The 16,875-nt window shown below is 40.7% G+C and overlaps 1 protein-coding gene across 3 annotated transcripts in view; it reads left to right on the top strand.

Moving 5' to 3' along the window:
- RAI14 (retinoic acid induced 14) overlaps positions 1 to 16,875 on the top strand; it is a 90,867-nt gene that overhangs the window by 6,276 nt on the left and 67,716 nt on the right. For all 3 annotated transcript variants that reach the window (XM_059833605.1, XM_059833606.1, XM_059833607.1), the window contains exon 2: positions 4,211 to 4,302. In XM_059833605.1, the coding sequence (XP_059689588.1) occupies positions 4,267 to 4,302 (36 nt within the window). In that variant the 5' untranslated portion in view covers positions 4,211 to 4,266. The remainder of the gene's footprint in view (positions 1 to 4,210; positions 4,303 to 16,875) is intronic.

Genomic DNA, 16,875 nt, shown 5'->3' on the forward strand with positions numbered 1-16,875 from the left:
AAGTGTACATACACAAAAAAGATGTAAGTGTATGGCAGCAATGTTATTCTTCCAGACCCTTTTTTCCTTTTTTTTTCTGTCTCTTTATGTTGCTAAATCTTGCATGGAGCCTCTAGTTTTTTTGTGTAACCTGACAAGGTGAAGAAAAATTTTGAAGTGTTTTTTGGGAGGGGAAGGGGAAAGTAGTTGATGACATGAATCATGCTTTGCTGCAGAAGAGCACTGTCTGAGATCGAGGCTTCTCAGGGAGTTCTGAAAGAGATGCAAGATTTTTGACACCGAAATTAATTGAATTCAGCACTTATCAGTAAAGGGTAACTTCCATTGGTATGAACAGTGTGCATAGTGTATGGTTTTACATGTAAGCAAAACTAAGTCTGTTTTACTGTTGCCTCACTGGATCTTTGGCCAGGGAGTTAATTGTAACATTGTTTGAAAGGCAATGCCCTGATTTTAATGCAATTTAATGAAAGGAAAAAAATATGACGGTATTGTTGTCATGTTTGCACGAATCTCACTGTAAATCAGTGGGGAAGATTATCCTAATTTCTTTCCTATGTTTAAACGTAAAGATTTTATTGTGTGTTAAAACAGTTTCAATGAAATTACTGAGGCTGAAGATTACCACCACTTCAGTGCCTCCTGTTTTAACTAGATAAGTTAACCACCACCCTGAAGGTGTTTTCTGTGGCTTGTGTTCCTGAAAGCTATTTCTTAACATGAAGCTGAAGGAAGATGAGCTAGAGGACTAGATATTTAATTTTGGAGCTAATGGTTAAAAGCATGTGATTAGCATTAACTGTTGAGAATCCCTGCAGTTAAGCACTTCTCTGCTGCTAACTTGCTGCAGCTACAAAATGGCAGTGCTCAGTATTTATTATCACATTTGTTCTGAAAGTGGAGAAATGCCACTATTAGTAGATAGTGCTTCTTGTTAATACCTGTGATTCATTGCAGAAATACTGTTTTGAAGTGTCTTGATGCTCCCTAGTGAATTTCTAGTAGTCATTTCCTATCTTGTAAAACAGGAGTGTATTAATGGTGCTTCCTTTATCCTGCCCTCCTGCAAATGAATAGTTGTCATAAAGCTCTGCTGAATCAGGATGCTGACCTCTTTTTGCATCAATTCCAATAATTACACCCTTTGAGAGGTGACTTCCTCCTTTAAACCATGCCAAGAAAAGGCAGCCCTCACTGCCTCATGGGTTTTTATCTCTGTGGCTGAAGGATTATGGGCATTATGATGCACAAGCTATAATCTTAATGTTTGTGTTTAACTATCTCTTACGGAAAAAATACAGATGTGATGCACACTAAACTTGGGAATGCCGTTTTTGTGTGCTTGTGCATGCTTTTTTAATTATGCTGAGAACTTGAGTTTCATATTCAATGTATAAAATTCAGTTACGCAAGAGGTGAAGCATCCTGTGGGAAAAATAAGTTGGCTTCTAATAGAAACACAGCTTACCTCCCTTCTTCCTTCCTCAAAAGGGGGAAAACTAGCATACTAGGAGTGCTTGCAAAGGTTGTCAATTAGTGTGTATTACAGGTTCCTCACAGAAGAGAATCCAGCTTTGCAGCTGTTCTGTGCATATACCTACAAGGAGTTGTCATCTCCCCTATAGCCCTGTAGTTGAGTATTTTATCTTTCATGGGAGCTGTAACAAATATTTCGTTCATGGGAGCCAAAAATGCTGAGGGGGTGGGAAGGGAAAAGACAGCCTATAGTAGACAATTCTTTGGCAGTCTGTATGTGAAGAAAGATTTCTTGTTTTCAATTCCCCATGTACAGGATTTCTTTATATTTTATTAACTGGTCTAATTAAACTGTTTACCGTTTTAGTCAAGCATGTTTAACTTTTAAAATAAAAAGTCCTGTTAAGTTTTGTATTCTGTGGGATATTGTATGGTGTATCAGCTTTTAAAGTTCCTTTAAATTGTGGGTTTGTTTTGTTTTTCCCAAAAGTTTTAAAAACAGTTTGGGTTTTTGTCCTCCATTTTCTTTCTTTTTTTTTTTTCTTCTTTATTTGCTGATGTGATATGTAAAGAAGGCCAGATAAGTGTAATGGCATTTGTCTTGTCTGACCATGGCATTTCTGGTCTTTGCAATGTTCATCATCCTTGGTGTTGCTAGAGAATGATTTAGGAGGCTATTGGGCTCTTGCTGAGGTTCAGGCTCCTTTCCAGTGCAGGTTATGACAGCTGTTGTGCAATTTAAACACTTTCTCCAAAGTTTGGGTAGGTGTAGCAGAAATAAAGTAGTATGCTTCTCTCAGAGCAACCTGAAATAATTCCTTCTTTTTGATTGCTCAAAACTTGCCTTTTTTTTTATTTTTTGTTACAATTTTACAAATACTCCGTTCAGCCCAGGAAGAAGCTAAGAAATTGTCACTTAAGCCAGGGAATGAAAAGCTTCTGCAATTTTTTTTTTCTTTTCCTTTTGCATGCAGAAGAATTAAACAAAATGCCACAAGCCCATTCTCCTTGAGACGAAAAGGAAGAACTTCGAATGAAACCCCTCGTTCATATACCTGAGAGCAGTCAGGAATCTGATATGACTTCAGAATGACTGTTTAATTAGACTTAGAGTCATTTAATTAGATTTAATGATATTTTAACAGCCTACAGAATTACCCTATCCAGATTACGTACTGGAGGTGTGTGTTCTGTGGAGAATGTATTTGTGTGTATGTAGTGTACTGGATTTTTTGTTTGTTTGGGTTTTTTTGAAGAAATGTACTTGTCTGTCTTAAATGGCTGTCAGATAAATATGGGGGTTGAACTAAATGACATGTTTACTTAGCACTAATCGCTATTCCTGAATGGTGCTTAGCATTGTATTTTGTGGAAGCATTCATATATATTCTGCCATAAGTATAATGTGTAGCTGGATTTTAAAACCCATAGTAGAGTGATCATGTAGAACATAGCAACTTGCTTCATAATATTAAGAGACTTTCTTTTATGAAACAATTGAATCTCACTTTGCTTATCTAACTGTAATCTACTGTTTCTGAAGAGTGATGTGAAACATTAGTGACCCTGCATGACCTATTTGAATTTATGCTCCAGTCCTCATTTCAGTTATTTATTTATCTGGCTAGACTTGTAATATTTTTTCTCCTTTTTTTTCTAGGGTGGAGGGAGGAAGTTTATACAGCTGAACATCCTTTACTTTAAACTGTTCCTTCAGAAGGAATTTGTGTAGCAGCTAAAACTTGTAGATGAGAGGGGCTGGCTATGCCAGTAAGAGTACTGTAAAACTAGAAATTTGGAACATTTTTGCATAGATGGCTTTGCCAAGTCCAGATGTATGTTGCTCTTTCATTAAGTTTTTCTGCTGTGCTCTAGGAAGAAACATGTGGCCATGCTACTTTAACATGCTGTTCACCATTACGTTTGTCTTGGATTGGTAATATGTGGTATATTGAAGCTTTCTGTAGGAAACTTTGCCCTAGGTACTGGTCCACTGTTCCCCTGTTCAAGCTTGCAGCTTCTCTGTAACGGTAGTTGTGTATGTTTGTGCAACTGCTGCTTTTCTTCACTTGAAAGGGAGGAAGGGGGGAACATGGCTGTTTGTGATAGTGCACTGTCAAATAAAACCCAGCTATGACTCCAAGCATGCATGTTGGAGAAGAATATAAAACAATTCTTCCAGTGATAACTTCTGTTTTTGCTTGGATAGTTCTATTTGTTATGTTGTGTTGAGCTGTTCTAATATGTGTCATGCACATTGGTTAGTGATTAGACTTGTACATACGATAGTGGTGGTACTTCTGCTACCCAGTGCAGATCCACGGTTGTAGGATAGTGAAGTTTTAATAAATGACTTTGCATACTTATTTCTGCTTTTCCCACTTTACAAATGGCTGCCCTGATGATAATGTTAAAAAAGGCAATGGGCAGAGAAAGCTGCTACATGTATGAACATGTCAGTGATCTGCTTATGTTGAGAGGTAGCTAGCATAACATGATACACACTTGAGTTTGTGATAAAGATTTGTGCTATTCTTCTGTGGTCAGACTTAGGCTTGCTTTTAGGTTTGGAGAAACAGAAAGTTTCCCTTAGCTGGCTGTTAATCTTTTTTTAGAGCTTGAGGGCTAAATCCTCAAAGTGTGATAGAAGTATGCAAATTCAATTCAGACTTGGCTGCCAGTGAACTGAATGGTATCAAATTGGAATCTTATTTTTCTTTCTTTTTTTGTTTAGATATTGACGAAGGATAAAAAGCTCCTCAAAGGTCTGGAAGGTTGAATGTGATCAGTATGAAGAGCTTAAAAGCAAAGTTCAGGAAGAGTGACGTAAGTATTTCTGCTCAGTTTGACTGCTGTTTCCATGCTGGAAATAAATTCATCACTCCCACCTTGATAAGGTTGTAGGTTAATGAATTACAGAGAAGAAAAACATTTTCCAAGCACAAAGGCAACAGGTGGGTATGGTATGGAGTAGGCTGTTTCTATTTGGAGTGCAATTCTGTTATGCAAATTAATAGTATTTCACTACCTTGCTCCCTATAACTGAGTCATGTGCATGTGTGGGGTCTGCAGAACTTCAGCTAGATTGTGCTGGTGCCCAGATTGAAACTTTGTTGAAGGTATAGGATTAAACCTAGTAAGGACTTTACTATCCAATCGTATTTCTGTCTAAGCATAATACCATTCTTATCAGTGTGGTGTTTGAGCACTTAATGAAAGGTCAGCAAGAATACAGGAACCAGCTGTGCAATTAGGGCAGCTGTGGCTTATCAGTTCTAGTGTGACAAGAGAGGTGGATATGAGGCTTGATCAGCAAGGATGATAGACATAATGTGTAGGTCCTATAGGAGGCTCTTTGGAACTGCATTTAGAGAGACATTAGGCTGCACATCATATATCGCCTCTCGCTTGTAATAGTAGTATCAGTGGAGACCTAAGCTTGAACTTGTACAGTAAGCATACTTCCCTTGGAGCAGCGGAACTGCTGTAGTCTAGTCCTGTTCTTGTCTTTTCCTACTGCTACTCATTCCAGCTTTTTGTGCATTAATATTAATAATTATTTGATAGTGCAGTGAGCAGTCGGTGAAATAGATGGCTTTCCAGAAAGACAATTAAACACATTTTGTGTGAAATTTGTAACAGATCACCATGATCTGTGAAGAATGTAAAGTTCCATCCTTCATCCTAAACTTGTGTGCTGCTTTGAAAGAAATGATGTATTGTTGTTTGTCATGGCCAGGTTACCACAGGGTCCTAGAGCAGCCATGTTTGAAGATGCATTAGGTTTGAAAGTGGAGCTTCTTCAGAAGTTTTGATATTCAGGAATAAAATTACACACTGCACTCAGGAGTAGTACAGGCTGTGTAAAGATAGTCTCATGGCACACCATTGGAGTTGTGTCTTTAGCTGGCTTGTCATGCACTTCTTCAGTAGCTGGGAAGAAGGTAGAGATGCTGTTGTGGTGTAATCTGCAGATGTGCTGGTTACTGCTTAAAAAGTCTTTTGAACTACAGGTTAGCATTTGGTGCAGCTGCCATATTGGCTTCCTAGCAGCAGCACTGGTGGATGCTGCACTCTTTCAGTTTAGCAAGAACTCTTTCTAAACAGACTACCTCTATAAACCAGCTAAATATGTCAACCAACCTTTGGGAGCAGAGGGAAATACTTTTAATTACTTAAGCAACGTTTGGCTTTTGCTGGTCACCAAACTGAATCAGCCAGTGGCACAGTGTCTTGTGCCACTTCACAACAAATAAAAGTAATGTCACAAGTCTCTGGTGTCTCATCTAACTGAATATGCCATTCAGTTTAGAACTGCTAGAATTTTGTGGTCAGACATAGTTGCTCCTGTTGCAACGAGTAGCAGCAGTTGCTATTTTGAGTTCATCTACACCAGTAAAACTTTTTACTGGCATCTACTTGAGTAACGAGAACGGTCCCTTGACTAATATATGAACACACTTGGTATTATGGAAGTTAGGTGTGCCTGTGTGTTAGGATGACTTCATTCACACTTCTATGCTAGTTGGCTGGGGTGCTGCTCTAGAGCAAAGGCTAAGTGACATGCATGATGTAACTAGATCTTGCTGTAGCTAGTCCACCCACTGTTCTAAATTGCACTGGTTCACTTATTCCTTACTTATCTATCCTTGATAACTTGCTCATGCTTCTCCCCAAAACCAAGTGGAGTCTGAAAGTAATTGCTGTTTTGATATTACTGCTGTCTACTGGCTGGAGACAAAGTTGACCACAAAGGATTTTTCGGATACCTAAAATTTAGATATGCAGCTCTAAGAGCACAGCAGTCTAAATCCGTGACAGTCTGGTTTCCTCTGTTTTGAAGCCAAACCTTAAGGGCATAACTCAAAACGGCCAACAGGAGCTGTTCTATATTTTGTTCAAGATAAGCAAGGAAAATTATCCTTCTCTTTAGTTTCCAGAAGCTGCCCTTAGCTATAATTTGTGAGGAGGAGGAAGAGGAGGTGGTTTTAATTGGAATTAATCTTATTTGTATCTCAGTTTATAAGATGTGGTAACTGGTTTTGGACTGGGGATACGGGTAAAGTTAGGAGGGATGGAGAGACTCTTTTCCTCATCCCAACCTCCCTGTGTTCCTTTCTGGAGGAAATCTTTAATCTCTTATTTTGTAGAATTGAAGGTGTCTTGGGGGAAGGAATGGTACCCTTCTCTTTAGCCTCACTGTTAGCATGAAAAAATAGGAAGGGGAGGAGGAGTAGGAATATGTTTTCAAGGTGTGTGTGAGAAACAGGAATTCCACAAACAGTTTTCCAGCAGTAAGACTGATAACATAAAACTGTATGCTGGAATGAAGACTGCATAGGAAACTTCACTGATTTATTAAAGCTCTCTAGGCTGTTCCGGAGTGGCTGAATTGAAAGTGAGCACAACTGCTGATATTTCATGCATATGTCTCTGTGTCCCTCCTGCGGGGCTTTGCTTTGGTGCTGTACCTACACCAGTCTTGCAGCTTCCAAGAGATGTCCCTGCTCCCTCTTCTTTCATCTCTGCCCTTCTGGTTTTGAGGGTATCTGACCCTGCAGTGAGTCAGCTCACGGACATAAAGTGATAGAAAACTACTTTGTGGGATGAGTTTTAGCTGGTTAATTCCATGCTCTGTCTTACTGTAGGGTCAGCCCTGAGAGGAATGGTGAAAGTAGGAGGAACAACAGGACATCCTTTTCTGCAGCTATTGCTTGGCTTAGCTGCATTGTCAAATCACACCCTGAAGTTATTGGTGTAAAAATCACAGGGGTGGGCATGCCTGCAAAGGAGTTGTAGGAACGCACAAGTAAATAAGGCTGCTAATTCTGGTATTTAGCAGAATTGATATAGTCCACAGCTGACAGATGGGAGCATGACTCTTCTTAGAGGGGAGAGTGACTCCTCACTTCATGATTTTGCTGCTCAGATCCCCTGTACCTCACCTGATTCACTCTCTGTGTGCGCAGGCAGCTCCATGAACTGGAGAATCTTTTTTCCTTGAGTCACTTAATCGCTGTGAAATCCTTCCTGGGGGTGGCTGTTGCCATGTGAACATGTGTATTTGGAGTGGAGGAATGAGATTTATCGCCCTGTCACAAATTAGTACTGTCAAAGTGTGATGTGTAGTTACAGGAGGATGATTTGTAGTCTAGAAATCTGTGAACAGGATGCCTAGATGGGAGCAAATTCTGAGACGGGAAGCAAAGTAGTGGATGTGCACATTTCAAGAGTCTGTAGACAAAACAACAGAAATTGTACTTGCGTATTAACAATAACAACTAGTCTCTTCTGCCTGAGAAGCTGTATTTTTTCACTCCTTCCTCACCTCTTCCTCTTCATCAAACTCAAAACCTACTATTAGAAACACCTAAAAGCTGACAACCTAAAAAGATAACCATTTTAATTGTTTCGAGAGGCTGTTCTACGTAACACTTGAAAGGTGTGGTAATATTGGGAACTATCATATCACTTCAGAGCTTGAATTTGTTTATAGACTGGAGGTTATTCACACAAGAGAGAATGAACATCTCTAGCCAGTAGGACAGAAGTTTTCACTGTTTCTGCTTGGAAAAGCAGAGTTTGAAATAATCCAATTAAAACAAAACCAGTGCTACTGTTGTCTTATTAGGCGTCTCATTAATATTTGAGATTGGACTGTTTTCTGTAGTAACTAGTCAGTTTGTGGTCTGACTTCAGAAGCATCTAGAATCTTAAACAGGCAGATGAGGGCAGAGTGGATTTTCAAATGTGCAAAGATATTAAGCCTGTCTAAACATGTTTTGTCTGCTTCTTAAATATGACAAGATGCTCATCAACATTTTTAGGCATCTACATAGACTTAAATATCTAGCTCTTTGATGCTAAGATGTTGTAGTAACCTGGGTGATCTGTTTAGGTAGGTTTTGTTTTTAACTGTGATTACTCTAGAAGAGGCATACTGTGTGAAGGCTGTGATGGGTTGGATTGATTTTACTCTCTGACTTATGTCTGTGGGCAAATGACTGAAAAATTTCAGGACCGTTTTCTGTGAGTATTGAAGATCAGCTGAAAAACATGTCTTGCAATTTGGCAACAACCAATTTTCTTCTAATTGCTAGATTGTTGACTGGACAAGAGGAAGACTAGACTTGGGATTTGTTTCCAAGTATCTTCAATACTGAATAATTAAAATAGTAGAGTGTCCTTTAAAATTGAAAATTGACTCTGCAGTTCAGCAGAAAAAGTAGCTATTGTCAGAAGCAAAGCCAAGACAGGCAGGGATTTCCCAATGCTAATTGCCAGCTCTAATTTCTGGTATTTCTGGAAATGCGTATTTGTTGTACTACCATGTGGGGGTTGAAAAGTTTGCTGTTCTTACGAAAATTTCTGCTTTTTGGCCTGTGGTGTAGTCATTGTTCCATAAATCTCAAAATGATGAGGCAGTTAGGCATGTTGTAGTATAAAATCTCAGCTTAATCTAGACGCTATGCTAAGTAAGACTTGGCACTTCTTTTTAATGCCCGATGTTCTAAGCAGCAGGCTCCCATTTAACAGTTTTTTGAAGTATAAAGTGCTATGTGGGGGTCTGGAACAGAAAGATTGCTGGGATACATTCCATTGAAATCACTGTGTTCCTGTGTGCTCTGGACTGACTGTGTGGGAGAACAAAACTTGGGTGGGGCAACTTTAAAAATAATAAAGCAGGATCTCCTTTAAACAGCCCTTAGATTCTTTTATCCACTGAAAGCTACAATTAACCTAAAACGGAGCATGGGATTTTTGAAAATTGCACTCTCCACTCTGTATACATGTACTGCTTTCTTTCAGGGTAATTATGACTAAAAAAAAAAGGTACACAGAGATCACTCTGGCTAAAAAGTGAAATTGCAATGTTGTCTGACTGCTTTACCAAATCACTTAGAAAATGAACTACTGAACTTTTATTTTTTTTATTTACGTGTCTGTCTTTTATTGGGTGTTGCATTAAATAAGCCTGAAACACATCACCATGATCATAGCTTTCCCTCAGTTTACTGTGTTCTTCAGCAATAATTTTTGATTCCACTATACAGCATGTAGGGGAAGACTTGATCTCTAGAATATATAGATTGTCCTCAACCACCTCTTCTTGGGAGGGGAGGATTTACCGTTCTATCCATCTTGAAACACGTGCTATGGCTCCTGCTTTTCCCTCCATCTGCCAGGAATTAAAGGTCCTACCTTCCACCTCATTTTCTGCTCTGGAACTGTTAGACTTCATGCCTCCAGTTCTGGACAGCATAAGGCTCTGCTCTAGTCAGCTTGCTGTCCCAGCCAAAGCTTCAATGCTTTGTGCAGGAAAGAAGTTAAACATGTTCTGAGTCCTACAGAGTAAGACCTGCTGCCTGTTGCAGTCAGTTCAATGAGTACCTCTTGCCATCAAGTAATGTCTTTTCTTCATTATTGACAGTAGGAACGTGCTCAGCATAATTCTAAAATTACCTTGTTCAGGTGAACTGTAATTCTGGTGCACTTGAGCCCTCTGTGAGGGGCCCAACATCAGCCCATAAGTTATGTAGAATCTCTTTTAATGGTGGAAGGAAAACGTGATGGAAGAGGCAAGTAAAGACTGATAGTTAAGGGTAGGGGAAAACAGAAGGGAAAAAGAAAAGGTCTGAAAGGGAGGGGAGAGGAGAGAGACAGTTGAAGCTGTAGGGTCAGAGTTACTATTTTGGTAACTGTTCTATGAGAAGGAATTACTGGGCTCTTGTGGGATGCCTGCTGATCATCTATCTCTGAACAGGAAAGTATGTAGCTTTGGCAGAGTGTTTGAGGCTAGATAACTTGCATATATTCTAGGAACAACCTACAGCATCTCTAAATGGTTGGGGCAGAAAGGAAAGGAAATAGGTTAAATGAGAACTGTGCTGTGGTGTTTGGAATTGCAGGAGAAGAACCTGGGCTGGAGTTGGCTTGCTTTGAATAAACACGTAGTTATTTCCTAAAACAGGATTATAGTCTGGGGTATTGCAGGGAACATCTTAGGTGGGTTCCCAGACAGTCTTTGTCAGTCTGTAATAAAATGTCATTGTCAGTTAAAAATTCATGATTCCTTTGTCTGGTGCTAGTCCCATGTCTGTTAAGTGTGCAGTGTTCATCACAGATTGGGTTGATCATGGACAGCTGGAGTCCTCATCAGCCAGCTTTATGGTGTAGTTGCATAGCAAGTGCAACACTATTAAACCCTGTGTTTGAGGTCAGAAGAAGCTTTGGGGATGAATGAGTGTCAGGTCAATCCTGCAGAGCTGAGCTCACTCACCCCTTACAGTTTCTCTGTCCTGTCGGTAGCACATTCCGCTCATCTGGGCTCTGCTTTCCACACCTGTGTTTGTTGCAGAAGCACTGCCCTAAGGAAATTACGTGCAGCTCCTGCACTGTTTTCAGTTTGACTTCCACTTCTACCCATGCTTGTGCCCCAAATTAAGTGAGGAATAGTATCTGCCATTATTATTGGCCTTAGAGTCATATTCTTACTGACATACAATGACACGGGGCTAATGATTCTTCTGTAAATACAGGGTGGGGAAAGGGAAAGGTGTCTCCTTTTCCCAGGTGCCGCCTGCCCAGGCTTGTCAACTTTGTTACCCCAGAGTTCTTGCTTGCTCACCCATCTAGAGCTGGAGGAAGGGTTGGAGACTGTGTGAAAGGAAACATCGATTACTCACTGGTTGGCCACAAACACTGGTCTGCCCTGCCAGCGCAAGCGGTACCTGGCAAGTTGAACACTTTGCACCTGTGTTCTGATCATGCCAGGATGGCTGGTTTGGCCATCCTCATGTGATCCCTCCTTAAAAGGAATATATGCAAAACATTTGCAAAGATGGAAGAGGAACCCTCCCATTACAAAATTGTTTTAAATGGAATTAAACCCTGTAGTGTTATGGGCAGCAATATACAAAAGTCTAGTAAATAAGTGCAAAAGAACCACAATGTGAAGCTAGCCAGTATGTTGACAGTTCATTACTAAATCAAATACTGAAATTAAGCAGCATGAAGTGGGGCTGGGTAGGAAGAAGAAAGGCAAATTGGCATATGCAAACTGGAAAAAGTTAGTCTTTTTAAACATGCTGGTAACAAGAAAGGAATCTTTGTGTAGAAACATGTCTTTGTGTCCCTTTAAACAGAGCACAAAAGTTCAAAGGCCTGAGTTGGAAAAGACCAATCATGTTTTTTCATTTATTTATTTATCTTTAAGATTTAAATGTAAAGTAAAATAAATTTAAAATATGATAAATGATCAGTCTGTTTAGTCTTACTGTGGTACACTATATCATCTCTTCCTTTTTGGCACTACTCGTGCCTAATCTGATTTTAAAAAAAATTTAAAAATTCTGTCCAGCTGTCAAAGTTGTCAGTTAAAACTCATGTAAAGGAGAGGATTTAATGAATGGTCCAGTCTTTGTGTTTGAAGACTGTTGTCTTGTCTTTACTAAGAACAAAAGACAATTTGCTGTGAATAGGTATTGTAGTATTATCTAGAGAATAAAATACCCATACATGTTATTTTATTGGAGATTTAAGCCTTTTCATCCTATGCTTATATTTTGGGAGCCTATGAATGATAAGAGCAGACAACAAACATTAAGGAGTTAATCAAGCTGAAATAGATGCGCTATTTAGACGCGTTATTTGCCTTATTCCAGCAATATTTTCTAGTTCTCTTTTTAAAGAAGCTGTTCTGATTGTGTATAGTCTAGCATGCCAGTTTTGGCTGGGATAGAGTTAATTTTCTTGATAGTAGTTAGTATGGGGCTGTGTTTTGGATTTTTGCTGAAAACAGCGTTGATAATACAGGGACTTACACAGAGTCAAGGCCTTTTCTGCTTCTCGCCCCACCAGTGAGTGGGCTGGGGGTGCACAAGAAGCTGGGAGGGGACACGTCTGGGACAGCTGACCCCAACTGACCAAAGGGATATTCCATACCATGTGACATCATGCCCAGCATATAAAGCTGGGGGAAGAAGAAGGAAGGGGTGGGACATTCAGTGTTACAGCGTTTTATCTTCCCAAGTAACTGTTAAGTGTGATGGAGCCCTGCTTTCCTGGAGATGGCTGAACACCTGCCTGCTGATGGGAAGTAGTGAATTAATTCCTTGTTTTGCTTTGCTTGCGTGTGTGGCTTTTGCTTTACCTGTTAAACTGTCTTTATCTCAACCTACAAGTTTTCTCACTTTTATTCTTCCAATTCTCGCCCCTATCCTGCCATGGGCAGAGCGATTGAGCAGCTGTGTGGTGCTTAGTTGCCGACTGGCATTAAACCACGACATCAGGCAAGTGCCCAGCATTAGGGGCATGTGAAGCCCTTTTCTGCTCCTTGCTTGCCACACTTGCATACCCTTGAGGTTCATGCCATGCATGTTTTGAAGATCTGTGAAACTTAAGCAGAGAGGAGAATGAGGGTGTCAGTGGCCATTCTTCCCAGGGAATACCATGTGTTCAGGGAGAGTTGTGACAGTTGAACTTTCAGCACTTTGTTGAAGGTGCCTTTTCTTGTTCAAAGGTCTAGGTGCTGAAGCACTGCACGGGGCAGGCAGGTAGAAGGAATGAGGATGAAGAGGCTTTCCTCTATTGTAGTTGTATAAGAGAGTTGCTCTGTTCTTTTCAACACTGCTGTGAGCAAATGCTTTCTGTTGGCTAAAGGCAGGTTTGTTGGGCAAGGTGAGGTTGATGGGTGATGTTTGTGCTTGACCGCTACATCAATTAGCTACAGTGATTAAGGGAGTGTTTAAAAACTGCAGATGTGTGGAGAGGAAAACACAAAGATGGGATGAATAGAAGGCTGAAAGCTAAAAAAGTTTTTTGCTAATGAGAAAAAGCTATAATACCACAGTGTCTGTCTTACTGTTAGGACAGTTTGTACGTATGCTATAGCTCAGTGGTACAAGTGTTTTGTGAACAACTGCTCAAGTTTTGTGAACAGATGATCCTACTCTAATGAACTTTTGAAATATTTAAAAGTAATATTTTTGAAATTTATCACTTTATTGGGAATCGACGCATACTTGACTGTAATTTAGTTATATAAATAGTCAAAACCTGACTGGGCAAGGTTCTGAGCAACCCGCTATAGTTGACATTCCTTTGAGCAGGGGAGATGGATTAGGCTATCTTCCAAACTGGACCATTCTGTGATTCTGTATAAAGATTAATATCTTGAAACACATCATATAGGAAGCTTGCAATCATGTTGAAAGATACAAAGCACTCTTAAAAAATTAGAGGTATCTTATTCTAGGCTCTCAACTGCCTGAAAAACTCTGAGGCTTAGCCCCAGGAAAAGCTATGGTGTCCTTGCCCATATGTTAGTAGTATAGCTGCCTGGACTTGCGTAGTTACTCTGACATGTGAAAAGCTATTTAATGAACTATTTTTCCTACTTCTAGACCTAAACTATCTATAAGTAGCTACAACCTTAAGCTTTTAAAAATACTGTTGACTTTGTGGGGGCAAAAGCTGTCGTGGTTGAATATCTTTTAACTACAGCTGCAGGATGTCTTCATCTCTTAAGCTCACAGCTTGTATTCACATGTATTCTTACTACAGGTACTCTTCTCTTCCTGTATTGTACTTGTTGCATAGACTTTGTACTTTATTTACCTTGAAGTATTTTGAAGTAGGAACCTCTTCCAGTGCTGTTCTGGTGTAACACCTAACACTAGTGCTACTTGATACTATTTGGATTTTGAGAGGTGACATAATGCAACTAGCAAAACATAATCTGAAACTCAAGCTAAATTTAATGCTCTACAGCTGTCTGAGGAGTCTTATTCCCCAGATATGCTGCATGTGCATATCTCAGGTGAAATATACAGTTAACTGTCTAGAACACTTGCATTGACTTGATGATGATAGAAGCAAAGGTGTTTCAATAACTTTGCAAATAATGTGGTTACCGATGCATATGTATGTGTCTGACATACCTATTCTGCTCTGTTCACAGGTGCATACTTCTTTTCTTTCATCTTTGCTTCTTTTGCTGTGTGTGGTGAAACCTCTTAGGAATCTTGTAAACTTGGGTAACCTGTGCGTTTATCCAGAGACTGAAACAGTGCCCTTTGAAGTCAGAAGAAAGACTTCAGTCTGCCTAACTGAGCTTTGAATCAAGAACCAAAACCACAATGCTGGCTCCATGGAAGCATATGGCAAGGCTTCAGTGAGGCATGGATTTCCCCTGAATCTAGCACAGAAATACACGTGGCTATCGAGGATGCTCAGATTGGCAGGTTATCAAACAGTGGCTTCTTTTGGGGGTCTAGAGCGTTGTGTTTTTGCTGTGATTTCCCCCCCCCCCCCCCCCCCTTTTTTTATTTTGGGAAATGATTGCTTATGATGTGACGTGATTCTGTTCGATAGGAACAATGGCAACCCCTCAGCGACCTTGCCTTTCTGGTGTGTATTTCAGATGTATAATTTATAGATGCATAGGAAATCTAAGTGAAATGCACCACTTGAGATATAGGTGAACTCAGGGATCTTCCAGGAAGTAAGCAATAGCATGAGCTTTTGGAACATCAGTCAATGCACTGCTTGTGAGCAATTTTATTGCAGACTCCAGTTGCAGACAGATTGCTGCATTTTCAAAGCAGAGGAAGCTGTATCATGCACGAGTGTCTTGATTCATCATTAAGAAAAGCTATGTGGTAGGTCAGTGAGGAGAAGCTAGTGCACTGTCAGATTCATGTCTTCAGTTGTTTTGCCTTCGTTGCTTCTTGTCAACATGCACAAAATGGGGAAAGACATTGCGTAGTAATGCAGTCAGATTTGAAATTATAAATCTGTATACAACCCTTTTAATGGGAGATGAGGGGATTTGGTTGAAGACAGTGATTTGTGAATACAGGTAGAGAAGCTGTTCAATCTATAAACGTGTACTTGATTTGGAGGTTGATTCTTAAAGGCCTTTGTAATGTCATAGAATCGTAGAAACATGGAATGGTTTGGGTTGTAAGGGACCTTTAAAAGTCATCTAGTCTAACCCCTCTGCAATAAGCAGGGACATATTCAACTACATCAGATTGCTCAGAGCCCCATCCAACCTGACTTTGAATGTTTCCAGGGATGGGGCATCTACCATCTCTCCGGACAACCTGTTCTGGTGTTTCACCACCCTCATAGTAAAAAATTTCTTCCTTGTATCTAGTCTGAATCTACTCTCCTTTGGTTTAAAACCATTACGCTTTGTCTTATTGCTACAGGCCCTGCTAAAAAGTCTGTCCTCATCTTTCTTGTAAGCCCCCTTTAAGTGTTGAAAGACCACAATAAGGTCTCCCCAGAGCCTTCTCTTCTCCAGGCTGCACAACCCCAACTCTCTCAGCCTGTCCTCATAGGAGAGGTGCTCCAGCCCTCTGATCGTTTTTGTGGCCCTCCTCTGGACCCGCTCCAGCAGGTTCATGTCTCTCCTGTGCTGAGGACTCCAGAGCTGGATGCAGTACTCCACTCTGGTGAGACCCCACCTGGAATAGAGGGGCAGAATCACCTCCCTCGACCTGCTGGCCACCCTTCTTTTGATGCAGCCCAGGATACGGCTGGCTTTCTGGGCTGCGAGTGCACATTGTCAGCTCACATCCAGCTTTTCATCCACTAGTACCCCCAAGTCCTTCTCCGCAGGGCTGCTCTCAATCCCTTCATCCCCCAGCCTGTATTGATACCAGGGGGGATTGCCCTGACCCAGGTGCAGAATCTTGCACTTGATCTTGTTGAACCTCATGAGGTTCACATGGGCCCACTTATTGAGCTTGTCTAGGTCCGTCTGGATGGCATCCTGTCCCTCAGATGTGTCAGCCGCACCCCTCAGCTTGTTGTCATCTGCAAACTTGCTGAGGGTGCACTTGATCCCACTATGTCATTGATGAAGATACTGAACAGTACTGGTCCCAATAGGGACCCCTGAGGGACACCACTCGTCACTGATCTCCATCTGGACATTGAGCCGTTGACCTCTCCTCTCTGGATCTGACCATCTAGCCAATTCCTTATCCACCACATATCCATCCATCAGATCCATATCTCTCCAATTTAGAGAGAAGGACATTGTAGGGGACCATGTGTTGACCATGTTATTTTTATGTGTTTATCAGGGAAGAAAGGAGAAAGTTGGACACTTTTATTCTTCTGACTGTGGCTAAGGGAACCTGAACAGCATGTCATGTGCTTATGCCTTACATAGTTGTTCAAGAAGGACTGCAAGTTCCACCTGTCTGTGTTAACTGCATTTACTGGCAGTGTAATAGCATACTTGAGGGTGGGACTTTCGTGGATTTCTTTTTGCCTACCCAGTTATGCTCCTGTCCCACATTTCTTGGTACAAATAGCTTGTTGCTCTCTGCTCTTGGTGGATTTGTCTCACAACGGTCTCCCATCATGTGTCAAACTGTGATG

This window comes from Gavia stellata, chromosome Z (assembly GCF_030936135.1).
Source record: "Gavia stellata isolate bGavSte3 chromosome Z, bGavSte3.hap2, whole genome shotgun sequence".
Taxonomy (NCBI): Eukaryota; Metazoa; Chordata; class Aves; order Gaviiformes; family Gaviidae; genus Gavia; species Gavia stellata.